We start from the raw sequence: 24676 nt of genomic DNA on the forward strand, positions 1-24676 counted from the left end.
ACAGAAAAATCCGTCGTCAATTCAGTATGTATATGAGTCATTTTCAAAATTTGTCCAAATTCCAACACCAGTATTTTGCAAAAATAAATGTGGCGATCTAAACTTTTTAAAGTTTTATTTTAACATTCAAACATCATAGATGCCTGAACAATGTTAAAGCACAAAGAATTCTATTAACATATACTAAAAAAAACATTATATGTACATGGACCCAACAATAAATGTCCATGCCCAAGTGAAAAAAATCCTCAAACAAATCACTTTAAGAAATCACTTATGAATCAGTGATTTGAAGATGATTTGTAAGTGATGCAAATTCCCATGCAAATGAGCTAACAAATCACTCCTAACAAATTGTAAGCAAATCACCCTGAAATCACAACGAAATCACTTTGAATAAATTGTGTAGAAATCACTTCTGTTGAACAAATCGCAACCAAATCACTCGAAATAAATTGCAAACAAATCATTTCAAATAAATTGCAAACAAATCACTTCAGTTTAACAAATCACTTTCAAATCACTCCAGGTGCATACACACGTGTGTGCATGATGCTCATGTAACCATCCCTCAGCTATTTGAAACACACATGCATGCATATTTGTTGTATATTAACAAAAATACTTTTGGCAAGAGTATTTTAAAATATAAACTTTTACTAGGATGTGTCCTAATTACATGTAAGATGGCATCATGTATTTTAGATATACACATATGACTACTTGGCTCCAAATTCAGAATATGCTATAAGCATATAATTGTTGACTTTTAGAAGTTGGTAAATGCTAATATTCTTATCTGAAATAAATATTTGTGTAGACACTTTGAAAAAGCCAGTACTTTGCTGAAGGTCATAGCTTTACATAAATTTTGTTTTAAACATTAATTTCCACCGACTTTGTTGTTGGTCTTCTGAAGAACAATAAATTGCATGTAAACATATGGAATATTAACTGAATCTAAGGAGGAAATTATAGCATAATACAGTTATACATACCTTAAAACTATATTTTGCATGGTTATGGAAAAAAACATCAGTTTCAACACAAGAAAAGAGGTATGAATCTAGAACAGCACCATCTAACTCCTTTCATTTCAATTCAAATCTGATAAATGAAAATTGGCGGTAGAGTTCTAATACTGACCAATCAGCAAGCCAGGCGGAAGTTGTGAAGTAAATCACTCTCAAATCACTCTGAAGAAGGACCATGAGATCAACAAATCATTTACAAATCATCCAGAAGAAAGTTAACAAATCATCTTCAAATCACTTTGAAGAAAGACTAAGTTCCAGAAATCATTTTCAAATCACCTTGAAGAACGGCTAAGTTCAACAAATCATGAAGAAATCACTGTAACAATTTCCTAAGTTTAACAAATCACTCAGAAATTGTTTGAAATGGGAAAGAAATCACAAGCAAATCACCCTTTCATAACAAATTGTAAGCAAATCATAGTCACCATTTTGGTAGAAGGTGATTTAAGCATGATTTGTTAAATGAATTGCTTACAAATCATTGAAACAAATCACTTTTAAGTGATTTTGAAGCAATTTGTAGGCAATTTGTAAGTGATTTGTTTGAAAAAATTTTCACTTGGGTGGTGTTACTTAGTTAAAAGTCATAGTAAAATCATAATTTAAAAAAAAAATTAAGGTTTTTAGAATAACAATATCAACATAGTGATAAAATTATTCTATTGAATCAAACTGAAGTTTCATAACACAAAATTATCAGATAAAGTATAGCTGGAAGTTGTAAGTGTTGTAACTTTTGTATATATCTTACACGTTTATATACTTAAGGCATACATCATTTACCTCAGCACAAAATACTTGCTTTGCAAATAAACTTAGTATTAGAAAATGACAGTATTGTGTTGCAAGTTTCGATAAAATTGTATAAAGATTTAGAACATAAATATAAGAAAAATGTGTTGGTAACACCAAGGATATTTGCATAACACAAAGGATATAAAGGTTACACTAAGGATATTTTGTGTAATAGTTAGAAAGAAATAATAAAGTTGTTCTACTTCCTTCCAAAAAGGATAGTAATGAAATTACCCTAGAGGTGAATATAAGAGTATATGGTTTTAACATAAAAATTTGGCGGGGGATTTCTTTCATTATACATTTTGAGTCTGACTAGTAACACCAAGGATAAATTAGTAACAACATAGACATAACTATCCAATCATAAGATATATGACAGTAGAAAAATGAAATCAAATTGTTATGCCCGAATAATAAATAATTACTATCAAATGACTTTGAATCATTGATCAGTACTTGTTAGTGTATTTACATATCCAAGCAGAAGCTGTAACACCAATGACAAAAAATAACACAAAGGACACCTTTAAAAGACTCAGAGGTTTACATAGATGAGTCATAGATCAGCTAGAACTAATTTTTCAATGAAGAAATAATTGTGAAACTAGAACATGTACATGTATTTGTAAATGACCAGATTTCAAATATATAGAATGCATTAATCTTTTTATGGATTTTTTACATTTTCATTTCATTTATCTACAGCTAGCCTCTTTCCACAATGAGCTCTCTACATAATACACATCTACAAGATATGATGGTGACAATATTATTAAAACATTAGCAATGCTATACCAGCTTTTATCTTTTACAGTTTTTGGCATGTTAAAAAGGAACATGGTTTTAGGTTCTGTCTAATCCCGTGCATACATTTAAGTTCATTTTTTCTGTATCTTTATCCAGTCTCTCTTCCAAAGGATCTGATTTCTCTTCATCTGTAGTCTGATGTTCATTATTGACTCAAATTCTTTCTCTTCCGGGGTGTCAGTCTTTTCAGTTTCTTTAGTCGGATTTCCTATCAGGAACTCTTGACTTTTTTTAATTTGTAATCTTTTTCATTTTTTTCATTGATATTTTTCTGCCCTTTTTGCTCTTGTATCCACTGATCGTTTGCCAAACTCTCATTGACAGTTCTTCAGGGTAACAATCCAACAAAGTGGCTTGAAATGTAGTGGTCTGCCACCATATCTGGCCTTGTTGTTGTCCAATGCTGCCTCGACTGTATAATCTTCACCACCACTTTCCAAAAGCTTATGTACATCCAAGGTTAAAAACTTCTTTCAGCACCAACTTTTACAGGATGTAGAACAGTCACGAGGGATTTCAGTTGGACAAATCTGAAGAACATCCTCAACTAAATGCACAACTGTATTCTAGGGTAATGACTGGTACATTGTCTCCTTGAAAACATCTTTTGAAATCCTTTTAGAACAGTTATGAACAATTTGTGACTTTTTCATCTAAGGGTTTACATGATTAAAGGACTTTAAATGCATTTGCAAAGAAATGTTCCGTATCTGTTATAACTTTAAAGATATTTTCAATTCAATGATATAAATCTATCTATTACATCTTGGATTCTATTGGCTTCATTGCAACTTTTTAATGTGTCTTGTTTACATCATCTTCATCAAGAGAACATAACTAGAATCCTCAGACTAAAGAAAACAAATCATATTCTGCCTTATTTCACATTCCCTTGTGTTACCTAAAACTTCCTTTGTGTAACCATTTTTAACCATCATATATTTTTAGCACTTCATTATTTATTGTTACTTGAATTGCAATATCCCACCACTTTCGTTTTCTGCAATACAATGAACACAATTACCACTCCATATGCAATACGCTTGTTTCATTTTTCTATCTTTAATCCTTGCTGTGTCCCTTGAGTAACTGAATTTGTCTATGGTGTTACCATAGGTTACTTTAAAGAGCATAAAAGGGGATATGATTGCATTACATAATGAATTTTGATATTTCAATTTATTCAAAAGGAATAAAAGTTGTAAATTTTCCTACAGAAACAAAAGAACATGCAAGAGTATATTAATAACATAAATATCTAATCGTTCTTACATCCATTGTGTTACCAAACATTGTCCTTTGTGTTACTCAAATTATTTATTGAATTAATTTATAGCTCATGGAAACATAATATGAAAAATAAATGCCAATTTGATAAAAATATTTCTGTTATTTTATATTGTAATAAACTTTACACAAATGTTGTATTAAAATTGGCAATTTAAAGGTTTTTTTTTTTCAATTGGTCCGCGGAGTTACCCAATTCTGTCCTTTGCATAACCAAGACTGCAAAATCATATGATTTTCAAATGGTAAAAACATTTAGTAAATAATTTGGCATTTTAAAACAAAATTAGTTATAGGTTAGTTTTAAATAAGGGAGAAAAATAAAACATTTGACTCCAACTTTCATTCTTTTTAATTATTTTCTATGTAAATTGTCCATGGAGTAACTAGATACATCCTTAGAGTAACTTTTCTTGCAGTAACAAAATGGACAGTAACACCAGGGAATTATTACATAAATAATTGGAAGTATAAAAGCAATAACTGACTTATGAACATAAAGCACAGCTCCTAGATGATAGGTATTTTGTTATAAACTTGCTCAATGCATCAAAGAAATGGCAAATTAATTTATCATCACAATATCGAAGTAACTCCTAGGACTCAAAAATAAATTACTATTGCAATCAAACTTGCCTTCAACCACATATTGTGCCTATGGTATAAAAGATCTGTGTAAAGTGTCTCATGATATTTTGGCAGGAACAAGACCAAAAGAGGGAGGCTGATAGTGAAGAGTTTCTTTAGGAAAGATAACTGTTACAGATAACTTTTATGTCCTGGTTACTCCAAGGACACGGCAAAAATAACACACACTTATCATTAAAAAAATCATATTCTTACTCTTTTTCAATCACATTTTAGCATGCATTTAGACAGTATTAAACATGTACAACACAATAAAGGTCATTTTACACTGCTTAATTATATTTACTACATCAATAATCAGAGTTGAAGTCAATCATTCGGCGAAATCACAAGCAATTCTCTTTAATTTTACTCAGGTTGAAGGACTTTTTTCAGTATTCAAGTCAATTTTTAATCGCTCTTAATTTTTTTCTTGACTTATAGATTGTTGTTAAATTCATTGGGTAAAAAAATTTGATTTTTATTGCAAAATTTTCAAAAAAAACCTTGTATAACAGGAATTTGGACATTTTTTGAAAATGACCCATATGTAAATGTAAATATTACTAGTGGTATGGAAAATCTGAGTCAGCATTTGACTCGATGTTAAATTGTTTTGCTGACAAAATCATTGTATCGACCATAGAACTTACGAAATGATGACTTTAAACGAGACTGCTGATTTTCTTGTTTCATCAACTTGTTTGTCAATAATTTACCTCTTTTTAGAAATTGTATGCTTTTGGGTATCGATTCAACTGCGTATGCAGGTGATGAAGGTATATTGCTGCATGAGTAAAGGAAGTTGAGTAGTTGACGATTGAAAAGTTGCACGTTTATCATAGAACTTGGTTGTTAGATTACCATTAATGTCTTTTTCAAGTAAAAAATCCAAATATGAAACAGAATGATGTGTCAGACTCGGTGGTATCCGCTTTAATTTCAAGCTCACTGGGATATTTTGTATCTACATAAGAATGGAAATAACCATAGGATTGATAAATGACGATACGTTGTCGATATATCAATGTCGAGTTGAGGGCCACAGCAAGAGTTTTCTTCTTTTCACGTATAAGATTTTGGACAAATCCTGCTTCATATAAAAACAAAAAAAGGTCTGCTAATAACAGGGCGCTATTGGTACCCATGGGAATTCCAATAGATTGTTGGAAGACCTGGTCTTCAGAAACATATACAAGCAGATATATTATTTTCAATCAGAAACTCAAGCATCTTTTTGATGTCAACTTCAGATCGAGTCATTGTGTGTACAATCAGAATGTTAATGACAAGGTAAATAAATTTACGAGTTCCATTTTCATTAAAAAGGCAGCCATCAATGATATCAGAGAGCCTGGACATAATTTATCACGAGGAATGTTCGTGTATAGAACTGAAAGAGTTGCAAGTTTTTAAGATGTTGATTTTTCTAAAATCTTGCGATTTTAAATCATCCAAAAGTTCCTTGGAATTTTTAAGTATCCACATCCGGTTTACACCACTTCTCGGATATATTGTTGCACGGCACTCTTGAAGTTTCTCCTTCACTACTGTGAATATCTAAGTGAAGAGTAAAGAAAGAGGATTCGAAAAATCACTTTAACATTTTATTATAAATTATTCGATAACAATAGGGGCGTCGGAAGGTTGTAAACATTGGGGAGGCTATAAGTATTTTTTTCCTCTTCAGTCGTATAGCACCTGGTGTTTGAATCAGTGGAGAGGTACGTATAACTAACAGACCCCCCTCCAGAAACCAGACGACGGTCATATGTTAATTAAATAATTAAAAGAATTTTAATTTAAAATTGTAAATTTTACTGAGAAGGATCAAAGAGATGGATTTGTTTATATATAAACTGCTTTGCTCTAGGTAACGAAAACATTATAGTAAATAATTATATTAGCTTAAATTGTGAATGACATTTTCTTGACCCAGGGCCTAAAATAAAAATAAGTTTGTTTGCAGTTGCCTACCGACCCACTGAAAATGCACCCGACCCAAACTTTGTTTTTAGCCATTTTGTAATTTAATCCTTTTTTTTTCAATTGTTCAGAATATTGAAACTGTATTTTTTTTTTTTTTTCAAATTTTGACTTTTGTTTTATCAGTCAGTGGTAAATCCAATGTATACTAGTATGTATTTTCCTCACTTTTTTCCTCAAATTCCCCATGCACTGTTATGGATTTTCTAGGTTTTCACACAAGCACTTCTTTCTGTTATAATTTTTTAACCCATACTCAAGTTTAATAAATTATTCGGCTTTGGATTAAAAAAAGATATTACAGAAACTTTGAAGTGTCTGTGATACATACATTTAAAGTGTTGCATGCTCAAAGATTGATAGGAAAGATAAATGTACATAAACAGGACTGCGTCCTATACTCTGTTTTAAGCTGATCCATAGAAAAAGCTTAATCAAAATAAAAATAAAGATTAAAATATATGCAAATTCTAATAAAGTGATGAATGGTAATTGAAATAAAAATTAATAAATATTAATCAATAATTAATTCAGATTTTTAATATTTAAAACCCATTTATAAGAGGGGTTTGATTATCACTGATTCTGAGGAGATATTAATTTAGCATATATCTTGGGGGAGAAATATATCTGTATTTGTGATGTTTACTGTTCCTTTTCATAGATAGAATAAATCTGATAAATCACGTTGGGCGCCATTGTCACGGGTCTCCCATCTCAGGGAATGATAATGCAACACAATATTCCTCAATGAAAGTTCCACATATTTTATTAATTGACAAATTATCGTCAAGATTAAAAAGGAATAGTCCGTGCATAAGTAATATACCAGGACTCACACATGCGTACATAACTACGACACCCCATACATACTTCTTCTGCCATTTACACCCAGGATAATAATACACCACAAGACAATCACGTGACAACCAAATATTATCGTTTTACAAACAGCGTGACAGTTTGCTTGATAGGGCGTGCTAAAATTCTGTATGCTGATTATCATTTTACTCATCGATTGGATGTTTGATTTCAATGGAATCAATAATAATTTGCATATGAAGCCCAGAATACAACAATATCCTGATAATATCGGCCAATCACATTGAATGATTGTTCACCAGTGCGGCATTTGTACTCACCAGCAACACGTGGTCTGTCTAAGACCGCTTTCTGTCTTCAAAAAACGCGTGTATTATATTTGTTGTGATTTGACCGCATGGGGTTTTATGTAGGCCTACGTGCATGTATAAGAAAACTCAAAGAATGGAATTAGTAAGCAAGGCTACTCGGCCACTGTTGTACTAATGTAGCTATCATTTTAGGTTGTAAAACTTGCTTTGTCCGTCCACATGTAATTGTTGTTTACTGCATACTCGTAAACATGTCGTTCAGTATTGTCAGTGGTATTGTTGGGTTCTCTGTTTCATATGCAAAGTATTATTGATTCCATTGAAATCAAACATCCAATCGATGAGTAAAATGATAATGGGCATACAAAATTTTAGCACGCCCTATCAAGCAAACTGTCACGCTGTTTGTAAAACGATAATACTCACGTGGCACGGAACACCGGACAAACAAGAATACAATACAAACACGATGACAACGAATGACCAGGTATGAATGAATGAATGAAAGGAATTTACTACAGCTATCTTATCAACTACAGTAACTTAATATACTAGCTGTACTAAATAATTATACTAAATAAAATAAAAACAAGTAATTGTCACCCTGTGACATTCTTGAAAAAAAAACTTTAAAAGAAAACAAGACAAAAACATGCGTCGGCCGGGAATTGAACCCGGATCGACTGCTTGGAAGGCAACCATGCTGACCATTACACCACCGACGCTTGTACAAATAAGCTGCGTAGGCTAAATATAAAGATAAAAAATCCAATCCGGAAGTTGGACAAAATTTATTTGATATTCATACGCACAATCATTTTTGAAATTAAAAAAAAATTTACCCAGTATAATTGAATTCGTATTTTTTAAAATAAAAGAATAAATATTTTGATATCATTCGACATAAAAAGACGTCAAGTGTAAATCGTCATTCAATTAGCACTATTTTGTCATAGCTGAGTTGTTGGGTCAAGTAGATTGACAGATGAGAAAATCGATGTAACTTTTTCATGATAGTGTACAGATAATAATTACAACACCATAATATGCTTTTCTTTTTCTGAAGAGGCAAAAATAGTTGAAGAATATTATACAGGTAGTTTCTATTTGCATTTTTTGCTATAAGCCGACCGAGTTGCATGTTCTAATTCTGATTTTTGAGTAAATTCGGGATAGAGGTATGTTTTTTTCTTTTTTTTCCAGTGGATTTAATTTTTGTTAATTTAGCAGTCATCCTGTGATTTTAATTACAAATATATAAATGCAGCTATAAACACAAGGAGTGTAACAATTTTTTGGATCAGTGATACATTCCTCTATTTGATGTGTTTTCAGCTGTCATTTTAGATACATCTATAATCAACTGGATATTTAAGTAGCTGTGTGAATTGCCTTTACAGATGTCCATCTCTTATAATTATGAATCAAATCCTTCATAGTGCACTGAATGACATATTTTGGAAAGATAACTGAAGCTTGCACAAATGAATGAAATTGAATGTGTATCTCACACCGGTGAAAAAAAACTTCCTGGGATAAAGGAAAAAATATGTTCTTCTCGTTAAAAATATTAAGAGTTGATGGAAATCTGAAAACAAATATTTAAATTAAAACTTCTCTTCTATGATGAACAATATAGGAAACAGAGTGGCAATGTCAACAAGCAGTAACTTGGTAGTACCAGTGGTACTATGGGGAAGAAAGCCACCAACCCACTGTATTGCTGCAATACTGATGACCCCAGATCAGAAGAATATAGTGACAGGATGCAATGATGGACAGATTGCTATTTGGGATGTTGCTAAGAATTCCCAGGTCAGTACAGAGAAGGAACTTTCAAATTATAAAAATGACATTATTATTATTTTTAAAAATTCATACATGTAATTTTTTTCAATAAAAGTAAATTTAGCAAGAGGTATATCCTTCTGGCCAGGGTCATATTAGGTCAACATGCTTAGTTTTCTTCATTATTAACCAATTTTATCTAGTTATAATGGTGATTGTGGTACAGGAAGCATTACTTTTCAACAGGATATATATGTTTGTTAATGCATCTTTTAATTTAGAATTTTTCATTATATGCTGTGAAGAACTAATACATTTCTTGTGTTAACCATTACAGATCTTCCCACGCAGTATGTTGTTTGGTCACACCGCTGCCATAAGCTGCCTGGCACTAGGTAGTGAAAAAGCAGATACCCCTTACATTGTTAGTGCTTCAGAGAATGGGTAAGAAACCAAGTACAGTCAAACCTCCTTATGTTGAAAACAGTGACTAAGAAGAAAAAAATCAAAATATTCAATATATTGAGATTAAAACACAAAAGCAAACAAATAAGTGTTGGAGAATTTAAAATCATTTTGTCATGATTTCATGGTTTTTGAGATATTGAAGTTCGAAATTCCAAAGTTAACCTGTACTTTCATCAGAATTAGAAAAGTTTTTAATTCATTTTCCATATGAGTTTAAATCCAAAATGATTACAGTGTATCAGACAGTGCATGTAATTTATTGAAAAACATATTTTCACCATTGAGATACTAATCGTCTTCTTGATTAATATTGCCAGAGAGATGTGTTTATGGGACATTAGTGATGGTAGGTGTGTTGAAAGTACAAAGATGCCCCACATCCACACCTGTATGCAGGTAACTTTTTAGTTCAGTTTGTACTGATTTATCCATTTACTTTTACTTTTTATCATGTCCTCAGATCTGGGGAGAAAAACATGTTCAAACTATTGGACATAAGAGTTTTTGTCTAAATTCAAATTCATCTATGTTTCATTGAAAGAGCGATATATGGTAAGTGTCTCAATTGGCCCCTTAATTAAAATGAATATCTTAATTTTACTTCATATATAGCTTTAATTTGTACAGCTATATATGCGACCTTTATTGGTCATTTTCATTTTGATCAAAATGCCGTTATTTTAGAAATATGACATATAAAAAATCACGTTTTCCCGCCATTTTAGCATATTTTGTATAAAACTGCTTATTTTCAAGCAGTTTTTCTTCCAGAAAATATAGAGTGCAGCCTAGAACAAGCTTTATATTTTTATCAAAGATGTATCTATCCAATACTGATTAGTGACAGAAAAATTATGTGTGTTCTACACTGCGCTCTATGTTTCCCATAAGAAAAAACATAAAAAGGCATATTTTTGGCTTTTTTGTTAGATAGCAAAAATAGCATTATTTCTCAAGTCATTTACAGCTAGAGAGTGCATATAAATGTGAAAAATATATTAGAAATATTTCTAATATAATATCTTCTTCAAAATAAATATCAATTAAACATATCTGATAGTCATTGTAAAATATTGATTTTTAGGGGGCCAAAATTGGCTCTTATCATATATACTCCTTTCAGGCTTACCATTTTCAAGTATCCAAGGATGTTCGCTTAGTGTGTAATGGTTACTATCCAGAGATCTTTATCATTAATCCTAACTCCTTAGAAATCCTTTACACACTGTCATCTAAGATAGCACCAGACTGGATCAGTGCCTGTTGTATCATTCATCCAGTCACAAAAGATGGCCGCTCTGTTTGTCAAGGTAATACAATGTCTTTACAGCAACCACATTGAATTAAATTACAAGAAAATAACTGTGCTTGCCTTTAAAGAGAATTAAATTTAATTTCTGTCTAGGTCAATTTTTCAAATCTTGACAATTTATTAGTAAGAAAAACATACACCATTTGCTCTCAGAATTTTCAAACACATTTGTGCATTTTAGATGATGTTGTGGTAGCCATTTCAAACTCTGGAGCTGTTAAGGTTTGGACACTGACTGGCAATGAAGCCATGGTAGGTACAGGGAATAAAAATAATTCGTTATTTTTTTAAATTAAAGAATTTTTGTCAGGGATGCATAAACTTCTTGCAGATTGTAAGTTAGTTTAAATTTATTTTGTTTTCCTTCCAGACACAGCCAGTGTATGAGAACGAGTCAAAACAGATCCGCTGTCTGAATGCTCAAACTTTGACATGCTGCCCATACAATCAGAGGACAGTTCTTATTGTTTGTTCTAAATACTGGCAGGTAAGAAACATGCAACTTATTGAATCTATATCTAAGTTCCTCAAATCTGATAATGTATTATGGAGAAATGTGGAATATTTGTCGGCTGATCAAAGCCAAAACTCAGTACATTTTAGAGCAATTTTACAATTTTTGAGCATTCATTAATCAATATTTATCATTTCCTTGGACATCAGTTATCAAGATTTTTTTTTTGTGGGGGGGGTGTTGCTTGTGATTTGTTTGCAGATTTATATAGCAATTAAAATACATAATATGAAGACTTCCTATTTTTTTTGCAGTTGGAAGTTCCTAGTTGTTATGAAGAATGTTTTTTTTAAACTTAAAAATTAACTTTCTTACAGTATAGGGTAAAATAGTTTGGTGTTTGAAAGGACAAAATATGGTGCAAAAAAACCAGTCAAGGATATTCCAAAGGAAATTGTCTTATTTGTAGATATACGATGCAGGAGACTTCACCCTGCTATGTTCGGAGTCTAACAGGTGTGGTGAGCGTTGGTCAGGTGGAGACTTCATTAGTGTGGACAAAGTCATCGTTTGGAGTAATGAGGGCAAAGGTTACCTGTATAAGCTGCCTGTCAGGTGAGAAAAAAACAAGGAAACTGGGATCAAGTCTGGTAGTGCTGTGTTCTTATAGTGAATAGAAATATGCTCCAAAATGTGTAATACATGTATGTTGAGAGTCTTTTATTATTAACCCGAATTCCAAACTTTTTATTGACAAATCTTTGTAATATTTATATATATATATATATATATATACACAGAAATATACATAGTGTGCATTTCATCAATCTTACTAATGTCATTACAATGATTCGTGCACTAACCATCATATGGGTTAAAAAAGAAACTTGTTAAGTTGAAGGGGTATGTTACATGAATTAGTATAAAGGTATATGCTGTGTTTATAAGTAAAAAAAAAAAAAACATACTGTACCTATATTTTTAAATGGAGGTAAAAAAAAATCCAATAAATTTTCTCCTCATTTTATTAAATAGCTTGTTTATCACCACATTGCAGTTTATTGAGATGCTTATATAAATGATAATATAATTTCACCTTAAAGAATTGAATGTTGTTTTGTTTAGAATCATATTTTGTTGTCCAGTACATGTATATTCATTTGTCATTGTAGAATTGCATTTTGTTTAATTACTCATTTTAGTAACCATTAGATTTATTTTCACTTTCAAGTTTGCTTAAGGGGAAAGTATTGGAAAGGTAACTGATGCATTCTTAAAAATGAAACTTTAAATTTCGCTTAATTTGATATTTTTCAATTTTACTGCAATAACCCTTTACATTAACCTCTTTCACCAGTCATTCCTGGGTTTTCAAGTCTGACTGGCTTGTATCATGTTTCAAACCTTTAATTTTTCTTTTATTATTTTTTTAAGCTTCCCTATTATAAAAGAATTTTTTTTAATGTTGTTTGACTTTTTTTCATTTTATTTCCCACTTGATTTAAGCATATTTGTAATAACACATTTTGATTTATTTTTAACATACTGTCAGAAACTATTAACAAACAAAACAGAACTTTTCTGTCTTAGGCACACTGGATCTTTCGCTAGAGCTACATGTTTTATGCTGGTATAAGGACTCGCATCAAGAATACAATGTTTAACAGAAGCTAGCATTGATACATGTATAGATGCATTTGTTTATATACAGATATAGTAACTATGAAATGTACTGTTGTTGCTGGGGAATTTCCTGTTTTTGTACTTGTGCTGATTGTGATAATGTTGACATTGAATGTGATGGCCTATAATACAACTTTTAATAATGTCTTGTCATTAGTGTTTGCCTGCTTGTTGTTCTGTACTGTTCTGCTTATTAGAAGCAGAGGATACTTCATTCAGTAATGTCAGTAGTGCAGTGTATGCTTCAGAAAAGACCGTTTAAATTAGACAAAATGCTAGAACTTTTGAAACTTCAAAAAAAAAAAATCAACTTCGGATTATAAGGTACTGAGTATTAAAAAAACAAAATGAAATAATCTGCAAATTTAAACTTTGAAAAGTAATCTGTTATTTTAAGAATTTGGTCATACACTTATGGATAAAATATTTGTAAATTTACAAATTAACTGTATAGCTTCTTAGTTTTTGTTATTTTTCTTTGCAGTGCCAATGCGGAGAGTGTGGAGTACCGTAAACCCTCTAATCAGACCTCACCACATGCCTACTACATCCTGGACATGTTTTCCGAGTCTGTGAGTACTCAACTCAGTCATTACAATTCTCATTGTCTTTGGGGATTTTTTTGTCCTGTCTTGCATTTACTGTCTGGGAATGCTGTTTTCCTGAAGACTGTGAGAATGAAAACTTAAATTTCAATCTCATATCTAAAGGAACAAATCTAGGAAAAGATTAGAAAAGGTTTCTATTAGTGTCAATGTTTGACTTTAAAATTGACCTCTGTTTTGCAGTCCATGGCTTGTTCTCCTGCTATGACATTCCATATTGGTAGAAGTGACAGACCGGGTCGATATTTGCTCCGGGGAGACTCGGAGGGACAGATTGTGATGTGGACCCTCCCCGAGGTCACGGAGAGACAGATGACCTTGGTCCGCCAGGAGAGCTTTGACAGATTACCAGGTTTGTTTTAGTTATCAGTGCAATCTGTGTTTATCATATTCATTACACATGAAGAAGTATTTGTAGTTTTTGATTTCAATTTTTTTTGCACATACCTGTACCTGGACATATACATTACTTGTATACAGAGAAATTTTCACCCCCTTTTATTTTCACCCCTTTCTCCCTTACCTCGGTTGGGTGAATTGAAAATGGAGTGGATTCAAAGAATACAGTGTAATTTCTTAAACAAAAGTGCAACTGTGTGAATTTAAAAATTGCAAAATTGCAATAATTGTTTGCAAGATTGAAGGGCGAAAATAAAGCGGGGCGAAAATGACCCTGTATACACTTATAAGTTATATTTTCCATAATATTGTAACATTGCTTTTTGGCAATAGTCTTTCAAAGTACATTTATCAATTATTGGGTGAACACAAAGGTGTTTGATTACTCATGTTGTCTGAATGCCTTGTAAACAACATGACAGTGAATCATCATGAGTGTTTGCCATGATACTTAAGGATTTTTTTCTCCCACTAACAGCTCTGCCTCCACGATGCAGCACCTCCCTGGCTGATGTTTGGGAAAATCTACATTATCCTCCAGCAGGCATCATTGATGGGCTGGTAATGGAAAAATCATGCAAAATTCAGTTATACAGTTATACTGTTGTCTTTCCTTTGAAATAAAATAAAATAAAACACAAATATTGTAGCATACTGCTTCCGAATTTGAGGTACATGTATACATATATAGCTTGAATTACTGACTACAAGTCCAGATGAATGAGGGCAATTGTATATTGTAGATTTTGGATTTATAAAATTCACCATTAAACTAAGTAATTTCTCATAACATCAGACCAGAATTTAAAGATGAACATTTTGAAGGGGGGTGTAATTAACATTTTGACTTTTAGATTGATGCTTTATTTTCAGTGTGACGAGAATAATCAGCCATTAGCCATTACTTCTACTATCTACATTCCATCACAAGGAAAAGTGGCCTGTGGTAGAGAGAATGGCTCCATTGTAATAGCACCAGCCTCACAGAGCATTATCTTACAACTTCTAGAAACAGAGGAGTTCAAACACAAAGGTGATTGTCTTCTAGAAATATATAAAGTACTAAAAATGCAGGGACTAACAAGTCTTCTATGGGATTCTTGACAAATATACATGTACATGTATATATGGATATAAAGAATATTAGTTTTAAGGAAGTAAAATCAGAGGTCCAAATCACTTTCTTAAATAGTTTATTACATATAGCTTTGCCATAATCTTTTTTGCTGATTTTTTTAATGAAAGCTTGTCATAATTTTTTAAGTTTTCAAGTGTAAGTGTTTTTGTATATTTATGAATTGTAAATTTACAGTATATTTTTGACCAATTTCAGATGTACCAGTAAAGATTTTACATGGACACCATGGTTGTGTGACCAGCCTACTGTACCCATTCAATGAGAGTACGCGGTATGAGCCCCAACACTTACTGTCTGGTGGGGCAGACTTCTCTGTCATGCTGTGGGACATCTACACTGGCAGTAAACTTCACACCTTTACAGTCCATGGAGGGGAGATCACTCAGTTACTGTGCCCTCCAAACAACTGTAATGTAAGTACTGATTAAGCGAAATTCCTGACTTTCGTCATTATTTGCATAGTAGATGTAGATGTGTTTAACGATGTTAAACTCTGTTAAAAACCAACTGCAGAATTGAATAATGATCATAACAGAAATGAGGTACTGTAACCCAACTTTTATTAGTGACGACTTTATTTCACGATTTACCTAAGGTAAACTAGTTCGCGAGAATTAATGTTTGCGAGCAAGCCTTTTCATTCTGTTGTTTATAGACACAGAGACTTTAAGGACTGGTTCGCGACCAGAAATATTTGCAATTACGGAGGCTCGCATGAATTTTGCGAAATTTTCTCGCACAGTAATAAATGTTGGTTTACAGTAAATATTGACTATTTCAGCCCCGGATTCTGCCCTGTGTTTGTTCTGTGGCCAGTGACCACTCTGTGACACTGCTGAGTCTGAGGGAGAGGAAGTGTATTATGCTGGCCGGTCGACATCTGTTTCCTGTTCAGACCATCAAATGGAGACCGCTGGACGATTTCATGGTGGTCAGCTGCTCTGATGGAACAGTGTACGTGTGGCAGATGGAGACAGGTAAGGGGTCATTTTAGGTCAAATTCAAATTTTGATTTGTCAAATACATGTACATGTATTAAGGCCATTTGTCAATAATCATGTATACTGCAATAACAAAATATTTATCCATAAAATTTCAGGTCACCTTGATAGAGTTGTTCATGGAATAACAGCAGAGGAAATCCTGAATAACTGTGATGAGAATGCCACACCTTTGGAGAGCCTCATTAATCCTAACATAACCTTGACCCAGGCCCTTAAACGACGTAACTTGGCAACCTTTAAGAACTTGGCCCAGCAGAAGTTTCAGATTCAGTCAGGGACCATCCCGCAGTCCTCTGCTCACAGGAATGACTACCTTAAACAGCAGACCTACCCAATGTTTATACAGGGTGTTAGAGCCAATCTGAAGGACCCAGACATTCATATCCTCTTCTTTGATACAGAATCTTTGATTGGTTAGACATTTTTTTCATTATCTGTTAGCAGGAAAAGATTAAATACCATAACAGAAGTATAATTACATTCCAAATATGTGAACGATGCTACATGTGTATTAAAACTTGGCTAAGTGACAGGATTCTCTATATAATTCCTGGCTAGGCTATAATTCTTGATGCAGTAATTTGAATCTGTCATTAACCTCAAGTTAGAAATAATATCGCTCAGACAAGGCCAGTGACACTGGGCATATAGAAATGTGAAAATCATGTTCAGGTCAGAGGCCAGAGTTTCTCCAGATAGAGATCATTTTTTTTAACTTTTTATTGATCAAAAGACCAGAGACCTTACCTAGTGTATTTTGATGATTTAAATTACAGTTCAACTCCTGACTGAAGAATATTCCACAATGTCACCAGGAGAACTGGAGGCTAAAGGTTTTCTACCGTATACAGCTGCTAGTGGACAGAACAGTCCTGCTCGGTCAGAATCCAGCTCCAGAGGGGGATCCCCGGCCCACACAGCCTCACCTAGCCACAAAACAGTCACCTACAATGAGAGGAGCCTCACCCTAGACATAGCCCAGCTCTTCTTATCTTGTCTCCATGCCTGGGGACTTGACCCTGACTTAGATAAACTCTGTATGAATAAATTAGGACTGTTGCAGCCAAGGTGTCCAATATCATTCGGATTAATTTCACGCAGTGGTCACATGTCTCTGATGCTCCCTGGCTGGCACAAGCGTTTCTGTCAGGAAGAAATAATGGAAATCATGTCTAATGAATCCGCAACCCCTTCAGGTAAAGTGACATTGATGCAGCAGGCCCGGTCAGCCTCCACGGGGCAGTTTGATAAGAAGTCCATGGCTCTGGCCCAGAGACATGGATTGGTCCAGTCGGATTACACGGATAGTGACCAAGATAGTGATCCGGGCAGTAAGAAAAGTGTGCCAGCGAAAAGTCCAGCTGCTGTCCAGAATGAAATGAAGGCATTCTCTACAAAGGCTCGATGGCAGATCTCTTCTGCAGTGACAACTAATCATCTGTTGTCTATCATCTCTGTGGCAAATACTCTGATGAGCATGAGTCACGCCACTTTTATTGCAGAAAAGAGCAGGAAAAAGAGGAGGGGGTAAGTGATCATTCATAGTTTTATTATCATCAGTTAATAAGTATAAGAGAAAATTACACTAAAGCCTGCATAAAAGTCAATAATACTTTAACCATGCAGCAAATTTACGTGTTTGTTCAACAAAATTTTAGATTTTCCTTTTCTGACTGCAAAGGTTTTTGTTCCTTGTAGAAGCAGAAAGAGATTTACTGGTCACCTGGGTTTAGTTGTGGCTGAATCCCTGGACAGTCCCAGCACTAGTGATGATGAGACAGATGCCATAATGATGCAGCAGTCTCAGATAAAGCAGGGATGGAGTCTGAAAGCGGCTCTACACTGTGTCTTACTGCCAGAAATGGTGGGACCGGAATTCCTCAAACCGCCCCAGCTAGAGATGTTAGCTAGGAGGTGGCAGGACAGGTGTCTAGAGGTAAGGACTATTCATCAAGGTCTCAAAGATGGATGTGACTAATACTGATTTTGTTAGTGTTTAGGGGTGAAACAGAATTTAATGTACTTTAAGATGAAATAGATTTTTTTTTGTGGAAAACAAAAGGATATCAAAAGTTTGTTTCAATTTAGATGTCATTTGCTTGTACACTTTATGCTGACAGGAATTCATATACTGTATGTTCATTTCAGTTTCATGAACACTAATATCTCTAATACTTGTACCTTGTTGGATATGTAAAAAGTATTTGAAATTGCTGACAAACCTCTGTTTGTTCTTGATATATTTTCAAATATCTTGAATCCTCAGTCTCTTTGATTTTTAGATAACAAGGTTCAGCTGTATTTCAATTTCAAATCTGAAAACACTTATTGTTTTGTGTCATATAGATCCGTGAAGCAGCTCAGGCTTTGCTGTTGGCTGAATTAAGAAGGATTGGACCAGAAGGAAGAAAGGAGATACTGGACCAGTGGTCACCATTCCTGCCTACTTACGTAGATCCACAGCTGAGTCTGATGAACGCCGAGTCACTGCAGAAAAATGCTAAAGTAGGTGAGTTACGACTGTACTAGAAGATCAGTTAGGAGGATCCAATGATTAACGGTCAGTTACAGTGTATCCTAGCTAAAGTAGGTCAGTTACAGTGTATCCTAGCTAAAGTAGGTCAGTTGTGTATTCATACAAAACTGCTGTGATGTAATCAGGCTCTAGGGCCATAAAACTTAATCAAGCTCACTTTGAACAAAGGAATGAATAGTAGAAAAGTGGGACTGAGAGCAAAAGTGAGCTCATTGAAATTTAATGACCCCAGAGCCAGAGCTTTAGCTGAGAAAAAGATTTATCTTCATGTAAGACATGCAGGTTTATTATAGCCTCCGTTTATTGGGAAAAAAAGTACCATAATGTTTTGATCTTCCAGATACACCTCTTCAGAAAGCTTCATCCTCATTTGAAAGCAGAAGAAAGCAGGCCACAGCTATTGTAATGCTGGGAGTTATTGGAGCTGAGTTTGGACATGAAATAGAACCAAGTCGACGTAAACCTGAGGATATCAAGAAAGGCAAGAAATCAGCCCAGGAAGGATTTACCTTGAAGAATTATTCTCTTTCCAGACATACAAGTAAGTCTCATTCTATAATATTAATGAGCTTAGAGGTAAATTTTGATGAAAACTGGACTACATTTTTATTTGGTTTTGCATTGATGCAAATCAGAGAAGCATATATAATGAAGACAAATGTTTCATTAATTTATAAATTCTGAGATCAGGATGTGGAATCAAGAGGGGGTAAAAGTTTCATTTTGGAAAAAAAAAAATTGGAAAAATCTCTTAAAATATTTTTCTAAGAATCTTACCGGTGTTTATTGTTGGATGGAATATGCTGTAAAGTTTGGGTTTTAGATTAATTTACATTTGGTAGATGAACCTGACACATGATGTATTTTTATACAGGTAAAGCTTTGACATTCCTTTTACAACAACCTCCAAGCAAAAAGCTTCCTGCATACTCTCCTATCCGCAGGGCTGCAATTGATTTGATTGGTCGAGGTTTCACAGTTTGGGAGCCATATTTAGATGTTTCTGCTGTTTTGTTAGGACTTCTAGAACTTTGTATAGATTGTGATCGTTTAGTGCCAAGGTAATGAACATGTTGCTTTGAACTTTTATACAATTTAATATTATAAACATCAAATCTGTAATTTAATCATGTCCAATCAAAACACAACCTTAGAACAATACAATACATAAAACTCAACATTAGCAGATGTGGTTGAAAATACTTTCTTTAACGATCCTTAATTTTATATTCTGCAATTCATTAAGAAAAAGCCTTTGAAAAGAAACAAATATTTATTCAAAATTATCACTTTGAAACCATACACCTAAAATTCAGCTCTATATCTGCAAACAGAGCCAAAGGAATATGATTCTCCAAATTCAAATCATGGATGCAAAGGCAAATGCAATTGCAGTTTTAGAAACAAGTATAATGTTCTTACAGTACCCAAAAAAGACCAGAGAATTTTTTCATTAAAGTCAAATTGCTTGATACTCAGGCAACTGTTAAGGCCCCAGGACCTTTCCTATGTTTTTCCCAGCTAAGATTTGTAGGACCAATAATAGTTTTTATCAATGGTTTCATTACAGTCTGACATATGGTCTTCCATTGAGCCCTGCAGCTGATGCCTGCCGGACAGCTAGACATGCTCTCTCCCTCATAGCTACTGCTAGACCCCCAGCATTTATCATCACCATGGCTAAAGAAGTGGCTCGACTCAATGCCCTGGCCCAGACAGCTCAGGCTCAGCACTCACAGATCATGAACTCAGTGCTGGTCAGAGGAAAATCAGAAATACTCAAGACTATAGAGCTTCTAGTGGAGAAAATGCCCAGCGATGTGGCAGATCAGTTGGTAGAGGTATGTGGGATGGGGTCCGAGAAGTAATTTTTTATTGTATTAAAATAGGATTTAGTTAAATACATGCAGATGGAAATCAGATAAGCTTCCAATGAGAAATACATTTGATCATTTTTAAAGTACACATTTACTGACAGGTATCCAATCAGATTTACTATGAAGTTTAATGAGTTAAGTTTCATACAGTTTTATACATATTCTGTGCTTAGATAAACTTTGAAATTTATTGTAGGCAATGGATGTCACCATACACTGTCTAGACATAAACCAATTGAAGACCAAAGGCTTACAGGAATTATTCCCTGCTATATGCAGGTAAGTCAATTAGTTCTTTTACATAAAAATACATGTACCTTGTTTTTTTTGTAGCCATGGACTATAATTAATTAGATTTCTCACAGAAAATTATTCTAGGAAAAAAGTGTTTATTATATTCAGCCAATTACAGGTACATGTACTTGGTTTTTTTTTTTTTTTAATTAAAAAGATGATCAGGACATTTGTGTTATCGACACATCTTATTTGTACTCTTTGTTATACTGATTTACATCTCATTGTATCACCAGGTTCAGCATGGTTTGTGTGTGTCCTGTTACCAAGAGAATTTGGGTGGGAGCCAAGAATGGAGGCCTAGCATTTTATGATTTAAAGCAGCATTCCAAGTGTCAGGTATTCCTTTATAGCTCACCCGAGGAGAAGGCTCAAATGATATTTATTGATCAAAATTTGTCTGTTGTCTGTTGTAAAAGCTTCTTTTCACAGTGGAGTGCAAGTTTGTTCAAATCCTGACATCTTGGGGTTGGTTGTGGTCACCATAAGTGGACATACTTATACATGGGAATATCAAAAAAAAAAATCTTTAAACATTGTTGAACAAGAGTTGAATTTATTACCAGAGGCAGTGTAGGGCCAAAGTGGACAATCAAAGTATATACAAAACAATCTTTAAAAAATCTTCAAAAAATAGGAAAGGGATGATAAGTCATATCTATATGGAAACATTCTCAGGTAATGTAAATTGGAGGTAATATTTTAGGTGATTATGTACATACTTCCTTGCTTTGTCATTTGTTTTACTTTTGTTCAGATCAAAGATAGGAAAAATACACATGTCCAACTTATAATACTAAAATGCTAAATAGTTTTATAGAGAAACTCAAAAAGTTAAAAAATCAAGATTATTTAAAAACTTAACATTACTAGGTTAGCATTCTAGTTTCACTTTCCATTTCAGATGATCCAAGCCCACTCGGGTCCAGTGATTGCAGTCTCTGTGTCCACAGATGGAAAGTTTCTAGTGACGTACTCCCACGTGGACAGCAGACTCAAATTTTGGCAGGTAAACAACTATTTCAAAAGCAATAATTAATTTCATTAATTTAAAATTAATATAACTGTCCTTGCATCGATATATTTGGAAGTTTAATCTGTGCTTCTCCCTTTAACATTAATTGACGGAATCAATCAATCTCCCTTTGATATTAATCAACACATAATCAATTACATTGTAATCTCCTTTGATATTTTCCCAGACGGCCTCCTCCTCATTGTTTGGTATTGGATCTCAGCAGATGAAGTGTGTCAAACAGACGGCCACTCCTCCCATACCGGTCACAAACCTGACCAATCTCCTCAAACTTGTCCGCCTGGTGTGGGTAGACAATCGGACAATCGTTATGTTAACAGTAGATGGCAAGGAGAGGAAATATTCTGTGTAATATACATTTTGTAGAACCTGATACATATATAGTACACTGTATATACATGTACATGTATGGTAACTGGCACAAGAACAGAAATATTGTAAATATTCTCCATATATTGTACTGTGTTCTCTCAAGCTAGTTCTCTGGGCATATATTAGATTGTGGACCTGTATTATGTTTGAAATGCTATGTATTTTTTTCTGTTATATTTTGTCATTATGGTTAAGTTGAAAATATTTATATAAAGATGAAGTAAATTGATCATTATGTAAATATATTTATTTTAAATGTGTATGTACATGTACATTTTGCAGTATATATGAGGCATGTAAACTAACAGGATTGCATGATGCATGTATGACCATAGTGACTGCGTTTCTTTTTCATAAAATATTTTAATGTTTTAGATTACATTCCTTAAAATGTAATAAAGATGATGTTATTTTATTACATTCCTTAAAATGTAATACATTTTATGTTATTTTTATGCGCCTTTCAGGGCATATATTGTTTTTGTCCTGTCTGTCTGTCTGTTTGTCTGCAAACTTTAACCTTCGCCATAACTTTGAACCATGAAAGATAGAGACTTCATATTTGGTTTGCATACTCCACTTGTTAAGCTCTTTCAATTGACACCAAGGTCAATGACCTTGTGACCTTGACTGGCCTATATGCTAAAAGTAGCCTTTTTTCTGCAAACTTTAACCTTCGCCATACCTTTTGAACCATAAAAGATAGAGACTTCATATTTGGTATGCATACCTTGCTAATTTAGTTCTTTCAAATGACACTTAGGTCAATGACCTTGTGACCTTGACTGTGACCTATATGCTAAAAATAGCTTTTTTTTCAAACTTTGTCGCTGTAGGGCACATAGTGTTTCACAAACACATCTTGTTCCATTATTCAATTGTGCATGTACTTAGGTATTCAAAATGTTTAAAAAGAACAATTGTTTTGCATAAACTGCAACACATACTTTCTGTTGGGTGCAATTTGTACATAATATTTACTCGACTATCATAAAATGTGAATTGTTAACCATAGTAGGGTGATGTTACAATTATTGTAAAAAAAATTCTGTGATACAATTACATGTTGTGTAATACTTTAGTAACCCCACCTGTTTTGTTTACATAAAGCATAGAGACATATTTATGTAGATGTAGCAGCGGATTTCTTCATTTAATATGGTAAATGTATTTCAAGTGCGTGTTAAAATATATGTCGGAAGTGGCATGAATTCTAGTCATTTGCACTTTGTCAGAGGAGCAAATTGTAATAAACTGAAACAGAGGTGCAATAAATTGTTTAAAAAGAAATTAATGAGTACTTAATTTGTTTTTTTAGGTAGTTTGTGGATAAATTTCAGTTTTGTTTGAAATTAACTACGAGTACATGTATTTCAGGAACAAGTCACTCATTGACAACCCAAGTTAAAACAGATCACTGAAAATAAGGATCAACTAGCATATTAAATTACTCCAGATTAATGTACAGTAAATCAGGAAGGAACAATTTTGCTGTACATGTATCACAGGCAAAAACATTATTTGCTGTATCTGTTAAGTTCATGATATGCCGGTAAGTTTGAAAGTTACAGGAAAGACAACTACTATGGTGTAAGAGTTACTTTAATATGAGTCTGTGTAGCTTCCTCTGCAAGAAATCATCATTACATGTCCACTTGGTCTTATACCTTAAGGATATGTTGCACACACCTCTTGTTTCTTAAACCTCAAATTTTTTTTAAAAAATTGTTCATTATGCTACAGATGACAGATCATTTACCTAAGAATCAGTACTAGACTGCAGTCCTTATTTTACTTCTCTCAAAAACATTCCTTGCATTCTTTAATACGAGGTTATCAAATAAAAACAAAAATGTGTCACATTTAATGGCCTTTAATATACTTTTTGCATGTAGAAGTTTGAACTTGAATTCACAATGAACTGTACAACACTGAGGACATTATATAAACTGCTAGTTTTTACCAGACATTGCTAGATAAAAAGGATATCATTTGGCATTGAAGAAAAAGTATGTGTAAAAATGTCAGAGATGTC

At 33.4% G+C, this 24676-nt stretch overlaps 1 protein-coding gene and 1 non-coding gene across 2 annotated transcripts; one reads left to right on the plus strand and one right to left on the minus strand.

The window, feature by feature from the left end:
• Positions 1-8328: 8328 nt before the first annotated feature.
• Positions 8329-8400, minus strand: Trnag-ucc (transfer RNA glycine (anticodon UCC)). Its single transcript has one exon. It is a non-coding gene; the product is annotated as a tRNA-Gly (tRNA).
• Positions 8401-8645: 245 nt separating this feature from the next.
• Positions 8646-23096, plus strand: LOC134241835 (WD repeat-containing protein 7-like). The gene is given in 26 exon segments (XM_062723861.1): positions 8646-8771; positions 9315-9490; positions 9801-9907; positions 10249-10327; positions 11055-11241; positions 11425-11495; positions 11614-11730; positions 12167-12312; positions 12929-12955; positions 13865-13952; positions 14169-14337; positions 14863-14945; positions 15258-15417; positions 15718-15935; positions 16304-16499; positions 16622-16939; positions 17303-18053; positions 18225-18462; positions 18873-19086; positions 19403-19603; positions 19937-20123; positions 20633-20903; positions 21136-21218; positions 21470-21572; positions 22138-22242; positions 22436-23096. Coding segments are annotated over 25 exon segments (4467 nt in total). The 5' UTR covers positions 8646-8771; positions 9315-9328; the 3' UTR covers positions 22622-23096.
• Positions 23097-24676: the final 1580 nt, after the last annotated feature.

This window comes from Saccostrea cucullata, unplaced genomic scaffold (genome assembly GCF_032062105.1).
Source record: "Saccostrea cucullata isolate Sc308-1 unplaced genomic scaffold, CSIRO_AGI_Scuc_v1 ctg7, whole genome shotgun sequence".
Taxonomy (NCBI): Eukaryota; Metazoa; Mollusca; class Bivalvia; order Ostreida; family Ostreidae; genus Saccostrea; species Saccostrea cuccullata.